General features: G+C 40.8%; 1 protein-coding gene across 1 annotated transcript in view; it reads left to right on the top strand.

The window, feature by feature from the left end:
- The window catches only part of ap1m3 (adaptor related protein complex 1 subunit mu 3), a 29,483-nt gene extending 19,074 nt beyond the window's left edge, over positions 1–10,409 (top strand). Inside the window, exons 7-12 of the mRNA XM_056379101.1 lie at positions 2,147–2,289; positions 2,675–2,746; positions 3,023–3,181; positions 4,831–4,956; positions 5,797–5,872; positions 8,845–10,409. Of these exons, the coding sequence (XP_056235076.1) occupies positions 2,147–2,289; positions 2,675–2,746; positions 3,023–3,181; positions 4,831–4,956; positions 5,797–5,872; positions 8,845–8,867 (599 nt within the window). The 3' untranslated portion in view covers positions 8,868–10,409. The remainder of the gene's footprint in view (positions 1–2,146; positions 2,290–2,674; positions 2,747–3,022; positions 3,182–4,830; positions 4,957–5,796; positions 5,873–8,844) is intronic.
- Positions 10,410–12,947: the final 2,538 nt, after the last annotated feature.

The following is a 12,947-nucleotide window of genomic DNA, read 5'->3' as shown; positions in this document are numbered from 1 at the left end:
GTGTCACTATAAAGCTTGTTTCCTGTTTCCTTTTCTTTTTTTTTTCCTTTGAGACATTAGACAGAAAACAGATTAGGTTCCCCCTGTCTGCTGCTGTGTATTAACAGCATGGAAACAGGTGAGCGCAGCCATAAAGGTGAACCACAGGGGACGGTGCTGCATCTTCACCCCTCCCCTGACACGAACACACACACCTGTCTCTTCTTCCGGCCCCTTAGGTCCTAGCAATGACAGAGAGCGTCCCATTTGACCTTTCTTTCTTGTCTCGTCTTGATAACACCGCACGCACGCAAGTGAGTGTACAATGTACGTGTACTGTGTGTGTGTGTGTGTGGTGTGTGTGTGTGTGTGTGTGTTTTAGTGACATACAGAAGGAGAGAAGCATTTCTAAAAGGCTTCCCTGCTTTGCTTAGGTAGGAGTGTTGTGCTCTCTCTAGACCTGACCTCAGCCAGTCCCCATTCATGCATGAGGAAGTGTCGCTCTCTCTCTCACACACACACACACACACACACACACACACACACACACACACACACACACACACACACATTAAAGCAAAATCAATAGACATGCGTGCATAAACCCTTGCACATACACACACTCAAGAGAGAGAACAATGAAGAAGGAAGCTACAACAAATACACACACACACACACATTCTGTCAGACAGGCCCGGTCCAGAGCTGCATTCAGAACAGGTGAACTGGGGCTTTAGCTGACTGTTCAATGGGGGATTTAGCTGAAGGCCCATAGGCCCACAGTCATTACAGCGGTTTTCCACCACTCAGCACCCTCCATTAGCCACAGATGAGGAGAACATTGAGCTGAGACTACAGATACCTCCATTAAAGAGGTCATGCTTTTAACTTGCCTATTGCAGCAGGCCCACATCTCTTGCTCCACCCTTGAGAAGAGTTGTCTGGAAAAGTCTGATTTTGTCAACAAGGAAAATGTTCTAGTCCACACAATCTGCCGATTCTCGTCCACGGCAGCCTCTGTAGGACCCTAGCGTTAAAGATATGGGTTAAAAGGTAGAGCATTTCTTTGATGAACACAACTCTATACTAGATGTGAACTGAAGAGTTGATCAACAGACAATTCTGCTTGTCTCTGTTTTATAATAGAAAAATTGTTTTGGGATTCGCAGTGTCGATCGGCCAAAGCTTCAATACTTGATGCAACACCGTGGGTTACGGGATATTGTGATGGCAATTTTTCTCAATTTCACCGACATTTTAAAGACTAAACCATTCACTGATTTGTTGAAAAAAATAATCTACAGATTAGTCAGCAATGAAAATAGTAGTGAGTTGTGGATAGTTTGAATTTGTTGTGATAATACCATCTTCTTAAATAATTCTCAGTGAATATCTCTGTGTTTGGCAGCTTATAGGCACAAATTCATTACAATAAATGGTTGTGTGCATTTGTAGTCACATTACTAGTGATACAGTGGGCAGGACACTGACATCTCCTTATAGGTGTAAATAAATCCATAATAAAGTCATATATCAGTGTAGTGGATGGATTCATTCCACAAAAAATAAATCAGAAGCTTTTGACAACAAATCAAATTGTAGGTTTTTTGGCAGAGAAATGAAAAAACTCCTTAAATACAGTAACAGATGTTTGTTTTTGTTTATGGGTGATAGTTCAATAGTTATTTATAGTTATTTATTTTCTTGTGTGTGTGTGTGTGTGTGTGTGTGTGTGTGTGTGTGTGTGTGTGTGTGTGTTTGTGTGTGTGTGTGTGTGTTAGTGCAGGTGTGGATGGATTTGTGAGGCAGCTAAATGGGCTTCAGTAGGGGAGAAGATGACGGCAGCATGTTCTGATGGCATACTGTGTGTGTGTGTGTGTGTGTGTGTGTGTGTGGCAGCTAAATAATAGTTCAGTGGGGGGACAAGAAGAGGGCAGATGGATTTGGTAGCACACTGTGCGTACAGTGTGTTGTGTGTGTGTGTGTGTGTGTGTGTGTGGTGTGTGTGTGTGTGTGTGTGTGTGTGTGTGAGAGAGAGACTGAGTGAATGTTTGTCAGTCATCATTACCTTGACCTTGATTTCCCCAAGGCTGCGTGGAAAGCTCTCAATCTTTTTTTTTTTTTCTGTTTTGTGTATTGTTTGTGCGTGTGTGTTTGTGTGTGTCAGGAGAGAAGAGTAAGACAGTGGAGCTGGAGGATGTGAAGTTCCATCAGTGTGTCCGTCTGTCACGCTTCGAGAACGACCGCACCATTTCTTTCATCCCACCTGATGGCGAGAGCGAGCTCATGTCCTACCGCCTTAACACTACAGTGAGTAGGATACACACACACACACACACACACACACACACACACACAAACATCTGCTCATATACCATCACAAGAATGTTTATCCTTATAATATTTTTATCCTTGCACAAAACATATCATGAAACAATGTGATGTTCATTTACACTGTCTACACGTAGTGATGCTGATCAGAGACTGACCGACTGATAGACACCATCACGGATCTGTTTCTAGCCTGTGCACATATACAGTACATGTATTGCAGGTTTAAGTGTGTGTTTAAGTGCTTGTGGCAGTGGGAATGTTAAAGAGCAGTGGTAAAAGTCACTTATACACACATTGTGTTGTAGTGATGCACTTCAGCGCGATGCTCACCCCTCTGACCTTGCCCCCCCCCCTCTGACAGGTGAAGCCTCTCATATGGATCGAGAGTGTGATTGAGAAGTTCTCTCACAGCCGTGTGGAGATCAAGGTGAAGGTAATGATGAGTGACACACAAACATAAACACACACATACAGCACAGGGGACTATGCCCTTATTCACTCGTCTAGTCCCTTCACTCCAACGTATTTAGTATTTATGACGGATGCATCTCAGGCGGATCACAGCTCACCATCTGTTTGATGCAGCCACACACGCTTAAAAATAACAAGCTGCAGCGTGCATAATGATGTGAACTTGGATGCGTATGCTCTTTTTTGTTGTAAAGGTTTCAGGTGACATTTGAACTCTGTCCTCTGTCGCCCTCTGCAGGCTCGGAGTCAGTTCAAGAGTCGGTCCACTGCCAACAACGTGGCCATTATGGTGCCAGTGCCCAGTGATGCTGACTCACCCAAATTCAAGACCAGCACAGGCAGCGCCAAGTGGGTGCCTGAGAAGAGCGTGGTGCAGTGGAACATCAAGTCTTTCCCTGTTAGTGAGCCTGAAATACATGTTGACGCTGCAGAACAGTGCTGCCTTGTTTCCATCACTATCAGGTTTTAATGACAAAGACATGATACATCACATCTACAGAAGTTTGAAACAGTTCCAGTGTTGATAATGAAGTTGTGTTGTGACAGGCAACACAACAAACAGCAGTTTATCACGTTATGATCAACTTCCCTACACACACACACACACACACACACACACACACACACACGCGCGCGCACACGCACACTAATTTTTTCAGCTTCAGTTCCCATCTCAGAAAAAATAGTTCCTCAAAAGAAAATGTCAATGCCTTTTTAAAAACCTCATAGACCATTAATTCACTTTAGGTTCCTTTATCTGTCAAGTTCCGATATCTCCTCAGTAATTCATTACACCTTCAGCTTGTCAAGGAGGGTTAAGAACTGCCATTACTGGTGACACACCGTTATTCTGCAGAACATTTTTCTCCGTCACCGTCGACCTTTGAATGCTGTAAAATTACGTATTCTAACAGGAAATCACAGTTTACTTGTAATGTTTGATGGCGTTTCGAGGAAACAAATATAAAGCAGCGGTTTTAATGTGATAAGAGAGAGATAAACACACTAATCCACCTTCCGTCGGTCTTCAGCTCTGTCCTTTTTTTTTTTTAAATTCTTCTACAAAAATCACCCGTTCTTAATAAGGGGAGTGTAGAAAGCTTTTAAAAATTACTCCATTTACTAGAAAGGATAATAAGGTTTTCCACCAAATCTGTTTAATGGCAGCTAAAATGATAGTTCAGCAAAGGAGTTTTTGTATGAAAGTGGTTTTTCAGTTTATTAAAGCTCGATTTTCTCAATCAGCTTCTTATTATGGCAGACAGGACTCTACATGAACACACAATACTCTGCCAATGTTCAACAGCTGTGGTTATTTCCATGGAGAAAGCTTCTGTATTTGTTTTTGTCTGAGCTCTTCTCACTGATTTGAAGTAGGCAGGGCTCAGCTGGAAACGAGTGATGTCACACACCTACAACCTTTGAAAACAATTATTACAACTGGTGGGTTGTTTGCTTTTATTACCAGACCACTGCCAATCAAAGCTGATAAACCCACACCTACACAACTGGGATAATTTGTCATGTTTTAAACTCTAACTTTGTTGCTCATTCAGTCACGAATTTTAACTGTTACAGAGAAAATAGTGGCTTGAAACCAAAGTTTCATGGGTTTTAAAGTCAAAAATGGTAACTGATTTCCAGCAAGTAAAACAAACTGACAAACTCACAAACTGAGTGTTCAGATAATGTGTTGCACAATCATTGGAACAGACAATGATTAACCTGTTTTATGTTTTTATGGCCTAGATATGTTTTGCAAATGATAAAATCCCATAAATGGATGTCTGATTCACCCTGATGTGACATGGGAATTGTCTCACATTGCCATGAATATAAAGTTTGTTTTGATTTTGGACAAAACAACCGTGCATTAATTGGAGTTCGATGCCTGAGAACAGAATTCATCAATCACATAGAACCGTTTAAACTCGAAATTGAATGTTTTAACTGACACAGTAACAACACTGGCATTTTCTCTTTTCTATTTGTGTGTGTGTGTGTGTGTGTGTGTGTGTGTGTGTGTGTGTGTGTGCGTGTGCGCAGGGTGGTAAGGAGTACATTATGCGAGCACACTTTGGGCTTCCCAGTGTGGAGAGCGATGAACTGGAGGCCAAGAGACCAATCACAGTTAACTTTGAGATCCCTTATTTCACTGTGTCTGGGATTCAGGTTGGACCCTTTTTTTTTTTTAAATCCTAGTTTCTTGTTTGACCACAGTTTGAACAACGCACCGGTTCACATTCACACGTGGCTGCACTGGGATGAGAATGCAAATGGTTGTTACTAATACTAGACTAAACAGATAACTTATTAAGTCTTCTCACATTCCTGCAAGTTCCTGTTGTTTAAAATCCCCTCATACACTTCGTCACAGCTCAGGGTGTAAATCTTCACAATGAAACACAACTGACACAAAATGATAATTTAAAAATAAATATATACTGTGTGAAATATATATGATTTTACCCACTTCAGTGTAAGAAACTTGGGTTGCTTCAGTTTTACCTTCGTACATTTCATCGCTGCCCTGTGAAAACCATGCATCTCCAAAATGAAACCTCTTACTTTTCAACACTGTGAAATTCAGTTTTACTTATAATCAAATCAGCTTTTGAAGGGGCTATTAATCTGTGGTTTCTTGCTGGGAGCCAGTGGTGCTGATTGTCACTTGACAAAGAGCTTTGGCCATCGATGTCTTTATGATTCAAGAAGTTGTAATACATTCTCTGCACTACATCTTAAGGGCAGATTGGAGGATACAACAAATCACAAATTACCTTCAAAAGAAATAGAAGAAGAAATATGAATCCCATCAGTTTATCTGAAAAATTCAAAAATCACAGTTGGAGATACGTGGTTTTCACTGGACAACCATTATTTACATCTGCGATAAGTGAGCTGCTGGGAACATAGTGAAGCAAACACAGTATAACCAGTACAGATGATGTTAGTGTGTGTTTGTGTATCAGTGAGTGAAATAACTGCATTTAACCTGTCTGCGTTTCTCAGGTGCGTTACCTAAAGATCATAGAGAAGAGCGGTTACCAGGCGTTACCGTGGGTGCGCTACATCACACAAAGTGGAGGTGAGAAAATAACACACTGAAATACACACGCACTGCCAATTTGAGATTGAGTTTCGATAGGGATGCACTGATCTTATGTTTTTCTCTCTCAATAACGTTACTGATCCATCTGTAGATTCAGAGTACCTATCTGATTCTAGCCCTCTCTTCTTTCCACATTTAAAAACTGTACATCTCAATATGTGGAACTCATTCTGGTTGTTTTTAGGTAACATGAGATCAGGGATTGTGGTGGTGCTAAAACTCAAAGTTGCCATAAGTGACTGAATGATGAGTGTGGAAGAAAGTGTTATATGAATTGGTCAAATCCAGTGGATCAGACCCCTGCATCCCTGGATTTAAAGCATTAAATAAAGTTCACAGAGGTAACATTGACACTCACTCAACACCCCTCACCCAATGCAAGCGCAGATTTAAAAATAACAGATACTGACCACAGCACTTTTACAGAGAAGTTTATGTTGTTTAAAAAGCAGGATGGTTCCAAGTCTGAACCCGTCAGCAAGTCAGAGGTTACCCTGAGGTTAACTGTGATGTTTTCCTGGTGAGAGCAGTGTCAGAATCGGTCTTTCTTCATCACTATTCAGTGTGTGCCCCAGGAATGAACCCAGCTGTGTAACATCCATCATATCCATTACCTGGCTCTATCACCATGAACCATGGCCTCAGGGGCTCAGAGTGACACCACACAGGATGCCAGGGATAGACACTTTACAGGGCTTCTGGCTCGTGGCGCAGAATTCTTTGTTCAGGCTGGGGTAAAATGCTTGTTGTCTAAATTTGTACAGGGCTACTGTAAAGTCGAGGCAGTCAGGTTTGTTTAGCAAAGCTAGTACCTGGGGTCTCTTTAGATTGAACCGCTGCCCTGGGAATTAATCCGACTGCATCACATTCATCAAACTCAAGGGTGACACCAGAGGAGACAAGGACTGAAAAATGTTTGAGTGTTCGTGAGATTTGAACTTGCGATTTCACCTTAAAAATATATTGAAATGTATAAGCAAGCAATATCTTAACTTAAACACATGCTTGACTGTTGGACAGATCATTGCATATTGCCACATTAAAGCAACAGTATATTGATGAGACTGCAGCAAAAATCCTTCTTACTAGCTCACTTGTTTCAATGGGGGGCAAATGGAAATGATATGGAGATGAAGCCCAATACCTCCACTGAACCTCTGCCAGAAACCCTTAAGTTTCATACCTGCCATATACCCCAGGAATGAACCATACTCTGTTACATGAATCATATCCATTACCTGGCTCTGTCAGGTACGAGTCAGGTGCTGAGCAGGTTGAATGATGCCACGGAGTGCCAGGAGGCTCCCAGGGTGGCACTCAGCTAACGCCAAGGTGACTGTCACCATGCTGTAACATCAGCAAGGAAGCAAGAGAGAGAGAGAGAGAGGAAGGAGAAGGACAAAAGATGAGCACGAGCTAGAGAACGAAGAGTGATGAAGTTAGGGGGGGCGGGAGAGGAGGCTATCACCTTTCTCTTACCGTTTCCATCAGCAGCGCGGGGAGGGAGGGGCAGAGGGAGGACGGGGGTGATCACATTTCACTCAGTACTACACACAGACACACTCACACTGATTAAACAATACCCTGATACTGTAGACGGACCGTGCTGACTTATTAATGAGCGATGAACAGGCATTTAGCCGTCGCACTGTACAGCAGAAAGCGACGACTTCACTGTCAGACACGGTCACTGCTCAGAAATTGATCAGGCACCATCACGCTCCAGCTGATAGACTGCACTCATATATAGTGAAATGAACACGCAGAGCTCTGCTAATCAAGCATGGATGTTTACATAATATTATTGATATAACATGATTTTGGATTGGGAATTGACGATATGTTCATAATTGGAAGCAAAGCGTCTTCAGAGGGTTTAATTCACTACATGGGCAAAAGTAAATGTCCAATCATTAAATCCTTATGTATTTGTTTAACATAAAATCTAATTCCAAAACTCATGGACGTTAATCTGATGCTACAACAGCTGCGCTCCTCTGGAAGGGCTTTTGACAAGACTGCAGGGATTTGTGGCCATTAAAGCACAAGAAAATTAGTCTCTCATTTAGCATTTCTGTCATCAGTCTTTGTGAAAAAAATGACGTATTCCTGGGGTTTACTGTTCACTTTCATAGCCAAATTGGCATCCACTAAAAGACGAAAGTGGCTATTAGAAAGAAACACTCACGACCCCTCCACTCGCTCATGGACTCGCCTCTTCTGTGGAGCCACAACGTTTAACCTACGAGATGAAATGGTGGTTGTTGAAGGCCGCTAAAATCAGACCAGCTGAGTAAACAACAGCATTTGGAGTAAACAACTTTTATAAAAAGGCTTCGATCTTTTTATTTCTTTGTGTTATTACAAAAACCAGTGTGATTATCAGTGAGGTTTTCTTACATGGATGTACCGGTTTCACCTCTGCTCTCTATGGGCCGGGCTCAGAGGGGCGCCGTCATGTTGAAATCGGAGCGGGTTTTCCCAATATTGTTTCTACAAAGTTGAAAACATGGAATTGTCAAAACTATTATTGTTTGACGTTCAAACCATACACATTCTTGTGTACTTTTTATGTACACGAAAAGTATGTGTGGAAATTCTTGTCCATATATTTTGGGCCATATAAACTTACATGTTATTGAACAACCTTGGCTATATATGATAATTCAGTACATCTGATTTTGCTAATTGAAGATGGCTGTATTACTAATGCTGACAGTCATAAAGGATCATTTTCTTTTGGAAAGACTCTTCAGAGTCTACAACTTAAGTAAATTATTGTATTAAATACTGGTAATATGATTTAGTAGAGTGACACTACAGCTAGTATTAGTGCAAATCTTGTTTAGGGATTTAATGGGGCTTATATTGGCAGTGATGTGATGTGCAAAGGGTGATGAGTGGAAGAAAGCTGTGTGTTAATGCTCTGCTGTTACATTTCTTGGCAGATTACCAGCTCCGGACAAACTAAAGGGCACAGATGCTGCTAGACGAATGGATATTTTCTCTCTCTGTCTGTTTCCTCTCCTCTCCTCTCCTCTCCTCTCCTCTCCTCTCCCCTTTTCCGGCTCCCCGTCTGCAATGGACAGCAGAGGACAAGTGCAGGAGGACACATTAAATTTTTCTCCACTCTGAGCGGAAACAAGACATCATCCCCTCCTCTGAGGACTCACTCAGCTCAGACAGGAAAGGCTGTGGCATCACCTCTGACCTGTGATTCTTTCTTTTTTTGTAAGGGTTCCTCAGGACTCCAGTGAAATGTTTTAATATGTGAATAATGAACTGATAACTTTGTGACACTGTCTGGTTCTGCCAAGCTCCCATTTCCTCACTTTTGATGTGATACCACTTGAGAAGAATTCGGGAAACAACACATTATTTTTAATGTAGTTTTCCTCAGAAAGAAAAAAAAAACATACTCAAACATAGACTTGAACGAAGCCTGATCTATTTTGAGTTCTTGGCTTTCTACTGTGCAACATGAGTATACAGTAACTGTGATGGGTTATTGTCAGTTCTTATTTCACAAAGGACCATGATGATGATCAGAAGTGTGCCATGTACTGCAGCCGAGAGATTTCTCTTTTCTTTTAACCACTATACACCACATCCTGGCAAATCTCTCAGCACCTTTAACTGTAAGGGTTTTGTCCTTAATATCCACTTTATTACCCACATACATTATTACTCAGTTGCTCATCCTCCTCCCTCTCAAAGGCATATATCAGAACCTCTATAATATACATTCATTGCCTATGTGTCATCACCTTTAGCACTGTGAACATAATCCCCAGTGCACGGAAACTAACACCAGCGACCAGATCGATGACTAATAAGGCACAATATTGTCAGAGGCGTTGGCAGTGTAACGCAGTACTGTCGACACACTCCCATGGGGCCTGTAACCTTGTCCTTGTGTTCGAAATCAGCTTCGAGGCAGAGACTGAAGGAATGAGCACAGTGTAGACTTTTTTTGTCATTTAGTTATCTGTTGTTTATACTGTACTAGTTAGTCTCCAGTGGAAAATGCTTTGAAGGGCAAGAAAAGTGGGTTCAGGAAGGGGGATGAGACAAAAGTAAAATAACCTGAAGGGATTTCTTTTTCTTTGCAGAATCTCAGAATATTGACAGTATGTTGAGGTGATCGTTTTTTCATGACTTTTTAAAAAATTTTTATATATACTGTAAGTCGACCTCTGCGGGCCTCTGCTCTTCTTCAAAGCAGTTTGTGGTGCAATTCACTCCCTCTGTTGCGCATGCATTGCACCACATCAGTTCATCTGCACTGCCAAAAGAGAAGAGAGTCCTGAGTCATTTTATTGCATCGCTGCTGTTAAAGAACAAAAACCGTCTGTTACAATCAATCCATTTTCCTGTGTGCGACATGTTTCAGACACCAATGAAGATTTTTAATAAGTGTATGTTGTTGTGTGTTTTCATTAATTTATCAACTACTGTTTGTCCATAGGAAGCAAAGGGATATATTTGGAAATAAATAATTTTTTGTACCGTGTTTTGAAATACAGTGGGTTTTTTTTTTTTGTTTGTAAGAGAAATTTTTTATTTGTAGTTCCAAACAAGACTGCTTCACCAAATTGTGATGGATGAATAATATCATGCTCTGAAATACAGAGCATCAACAGTGTGATACAATGAATCTGCTATGAGCTCTGTATGAATATTTAACCCCAAATGTCACATACAGGAACATTCGAAAACCAAAAATGTCAAATTAAACGAAAGTTAGAGTTAAAATATTTAAAAGAAAATTTTCATTGAGAAGCTATAAACCTTTTTTGATGCATTGGTTGGCAATACCATTAAAGGAATTATTCACTTATTTATGTGTTTGCAGAGTTTAGCTTTGCCTTATAACTGGAAATGGGGGGAAAATTGTTTTAAAGAAAAGTTTCAAAAAAAGAAGAAAATCCACCTCCCAGCATCTGTAAAACACACTGATGAACGGAGGACAGTGACAAAATGTTGACGTGTGCTTGACTTTCACGCCCCACGATAGACAGTCTTTAAATTTAATGTAGCCTACCTTTTACACAATCGCAATTACTGACTAATGTATAGTCCCAATCAAGCTTCAGTGTCCAAATCCACGATTGCAAGAGAGATATACAGTAGGCCAGCTATAGGGTAAGTCAAACGGGGTCATACATCATCATCAACTACAGCAGATTAATGCCACTTTCCATCACAAATATACTGTGATATGGATGGAAAAATACTTCACACACACATTTCATATACTAAACATATAGTGTCAGTTGGGGAAAAACATAAAATTTCATGTGGACTTACAGTACGCTATATGAACACATTTTCTGTGGTTCATGTTCTTTGTGTTCAGATCTTTTCACTATCTTGGCCTGTCAGAAAAGCTCTGAATCCTCCCACACAGTTGTCTGTCCTCAGTATCACACCTGTCTCCCTCTTCGCTCTGCGCACCTCTTCTTGCTGTCATGCATGGAAACACAACCTGCTACTGCTACGGTGTACTTCAGGTCAAAAGACAGATACATGTTAGGAGGGATTACAGGATTTAAACATGTGATGTAAAAAAAAAAAAAAAAAAAAAAATGCAGCATGAGCCTTGCTTTTTTCCTGTGTGTTTGTGTGTGTGTGTGTGTGTGAGAGAGCGAGAGAGAGAGAAAGAGAGAGTGGTGCTAGTGTATACCAGTCCCTACAGTTTGCTGCCTTGTGCATTGTGCCTTCAGTTTGCTGTCCGTCATCACACCAACAATGGTTAACTGTGTGACCCCTTTTGTCTCAAGGCAATAGGCTGTGCGTATGTGCAGACAGATAAAGAGGCGTGACTGACTCACACACACACAAACACACACAAATGAAACACAATGCAGGACCTTTTCCAAGCTTCTTCTGTGAGGTGATGTTAGGAATTACTCTCAAAGGCTTTGGAAACATTTCACAAACACGAATGACCTTCATTTGCCACACTGCAGTTTTTTTTTTGTTTGGATCTTAATAGCGTGAGAATAATTTGAACTGAAAAAATTTTGGGGCATTTCAAAGTGAATGTTTTAACACCCCTGGAAACAAATAAGACCCAGTAATAATGCAGCAGTGTCAGCATACTGTAAATTCACCTAATTCGGTGAAAGATGATTAAGCACATTGACAACCTAGTTCAAACATTTGCAAGTGCATTGAAATTCTATGACTGGCCATGTTGATGTAATGGATTTAATTTCACTGATTTTTCCTCCAACAGTCATTTCTCCCTCTCTGCTTTGTGGGGAATGATAATGCGCTGTGGTCTGAGCCAAAAATACATCTAATAAATCAGAAGTGCTACGACTACAACTGTCACCTCCAACCACAGCCCCATGCTGAAAATAATGTCATGTTTAGAGAAGTGTGCTGAGATTCAACTTAATCCTTAAATAAAGTAGCTGATGTGCAGCCATCTTTCTTTCACTTTAGTGCTTCAGGGATTTAAATACATTTTAATTAATCTCACCAAAAAAAGGAAAAAAAAAAAAAAAAAAAGTCAAAGTCTATATAATTGTGCTGCTGATTCATCCTCTTTTTCTTTTGGTAAATTTGGCCCTCGTTTCCTGTTTTCCCAAAACCATCCTGTAAAAGGATCAGTTTCCCAGAATCCTTAGAAATATACAGTATAAAGCTGTGCGATCTTTGCCATGGATAGACAGACTGCAGATCCCCTTCTTCTTGCACTAGCATGTATAAAGCTGCGTTTGTTAACTTTTAGCCAGTCGGGAGCAAAAGACAAACTGACAGCTACAGTACCACATTATCACTAGCTCGTGAAGATGTTTGGGCTTATTTGTTAGCACGCACAACACAACACTTGTCTTCATAAAGACAGTTTCACGTCATCTTGTTAATTGTAAGTCATCCAAACCTTTTTCAGAACCTACCCAGCAGAGTCTCTAGCATCAGGTATTACAAGTGGACTTTGACTTTGATGTATTTCAGTGTTTCAAAATTAAAGTAATTTAATTACAAAAAAAGCAAGTGTCACATGCTGAACATGTCCATGCTTTGGTGAGCAAACTAT

Source organism: Seriola aureovittata, chromosome 6 (genome assembly GCF_021018895.1).
Source record: "Seriola aureovittata isolate HTS-2021-v1 ecotype China chromosome 6, ASM2101889v1, whole genome shotgun sequence".
Taxonomy (NCBI): domain Eukaryota; kingdom Metazoa; phylum Chordata; class Actinopteri; order Carangiformes; family Carangidae; genus Seriola; species Seriola aureovittata.
The sequence above is the reverse complement of the archived record's forward strand: the minus strand, read 5'-3'. Positions and strand labels throughout refer to the sequence as shown.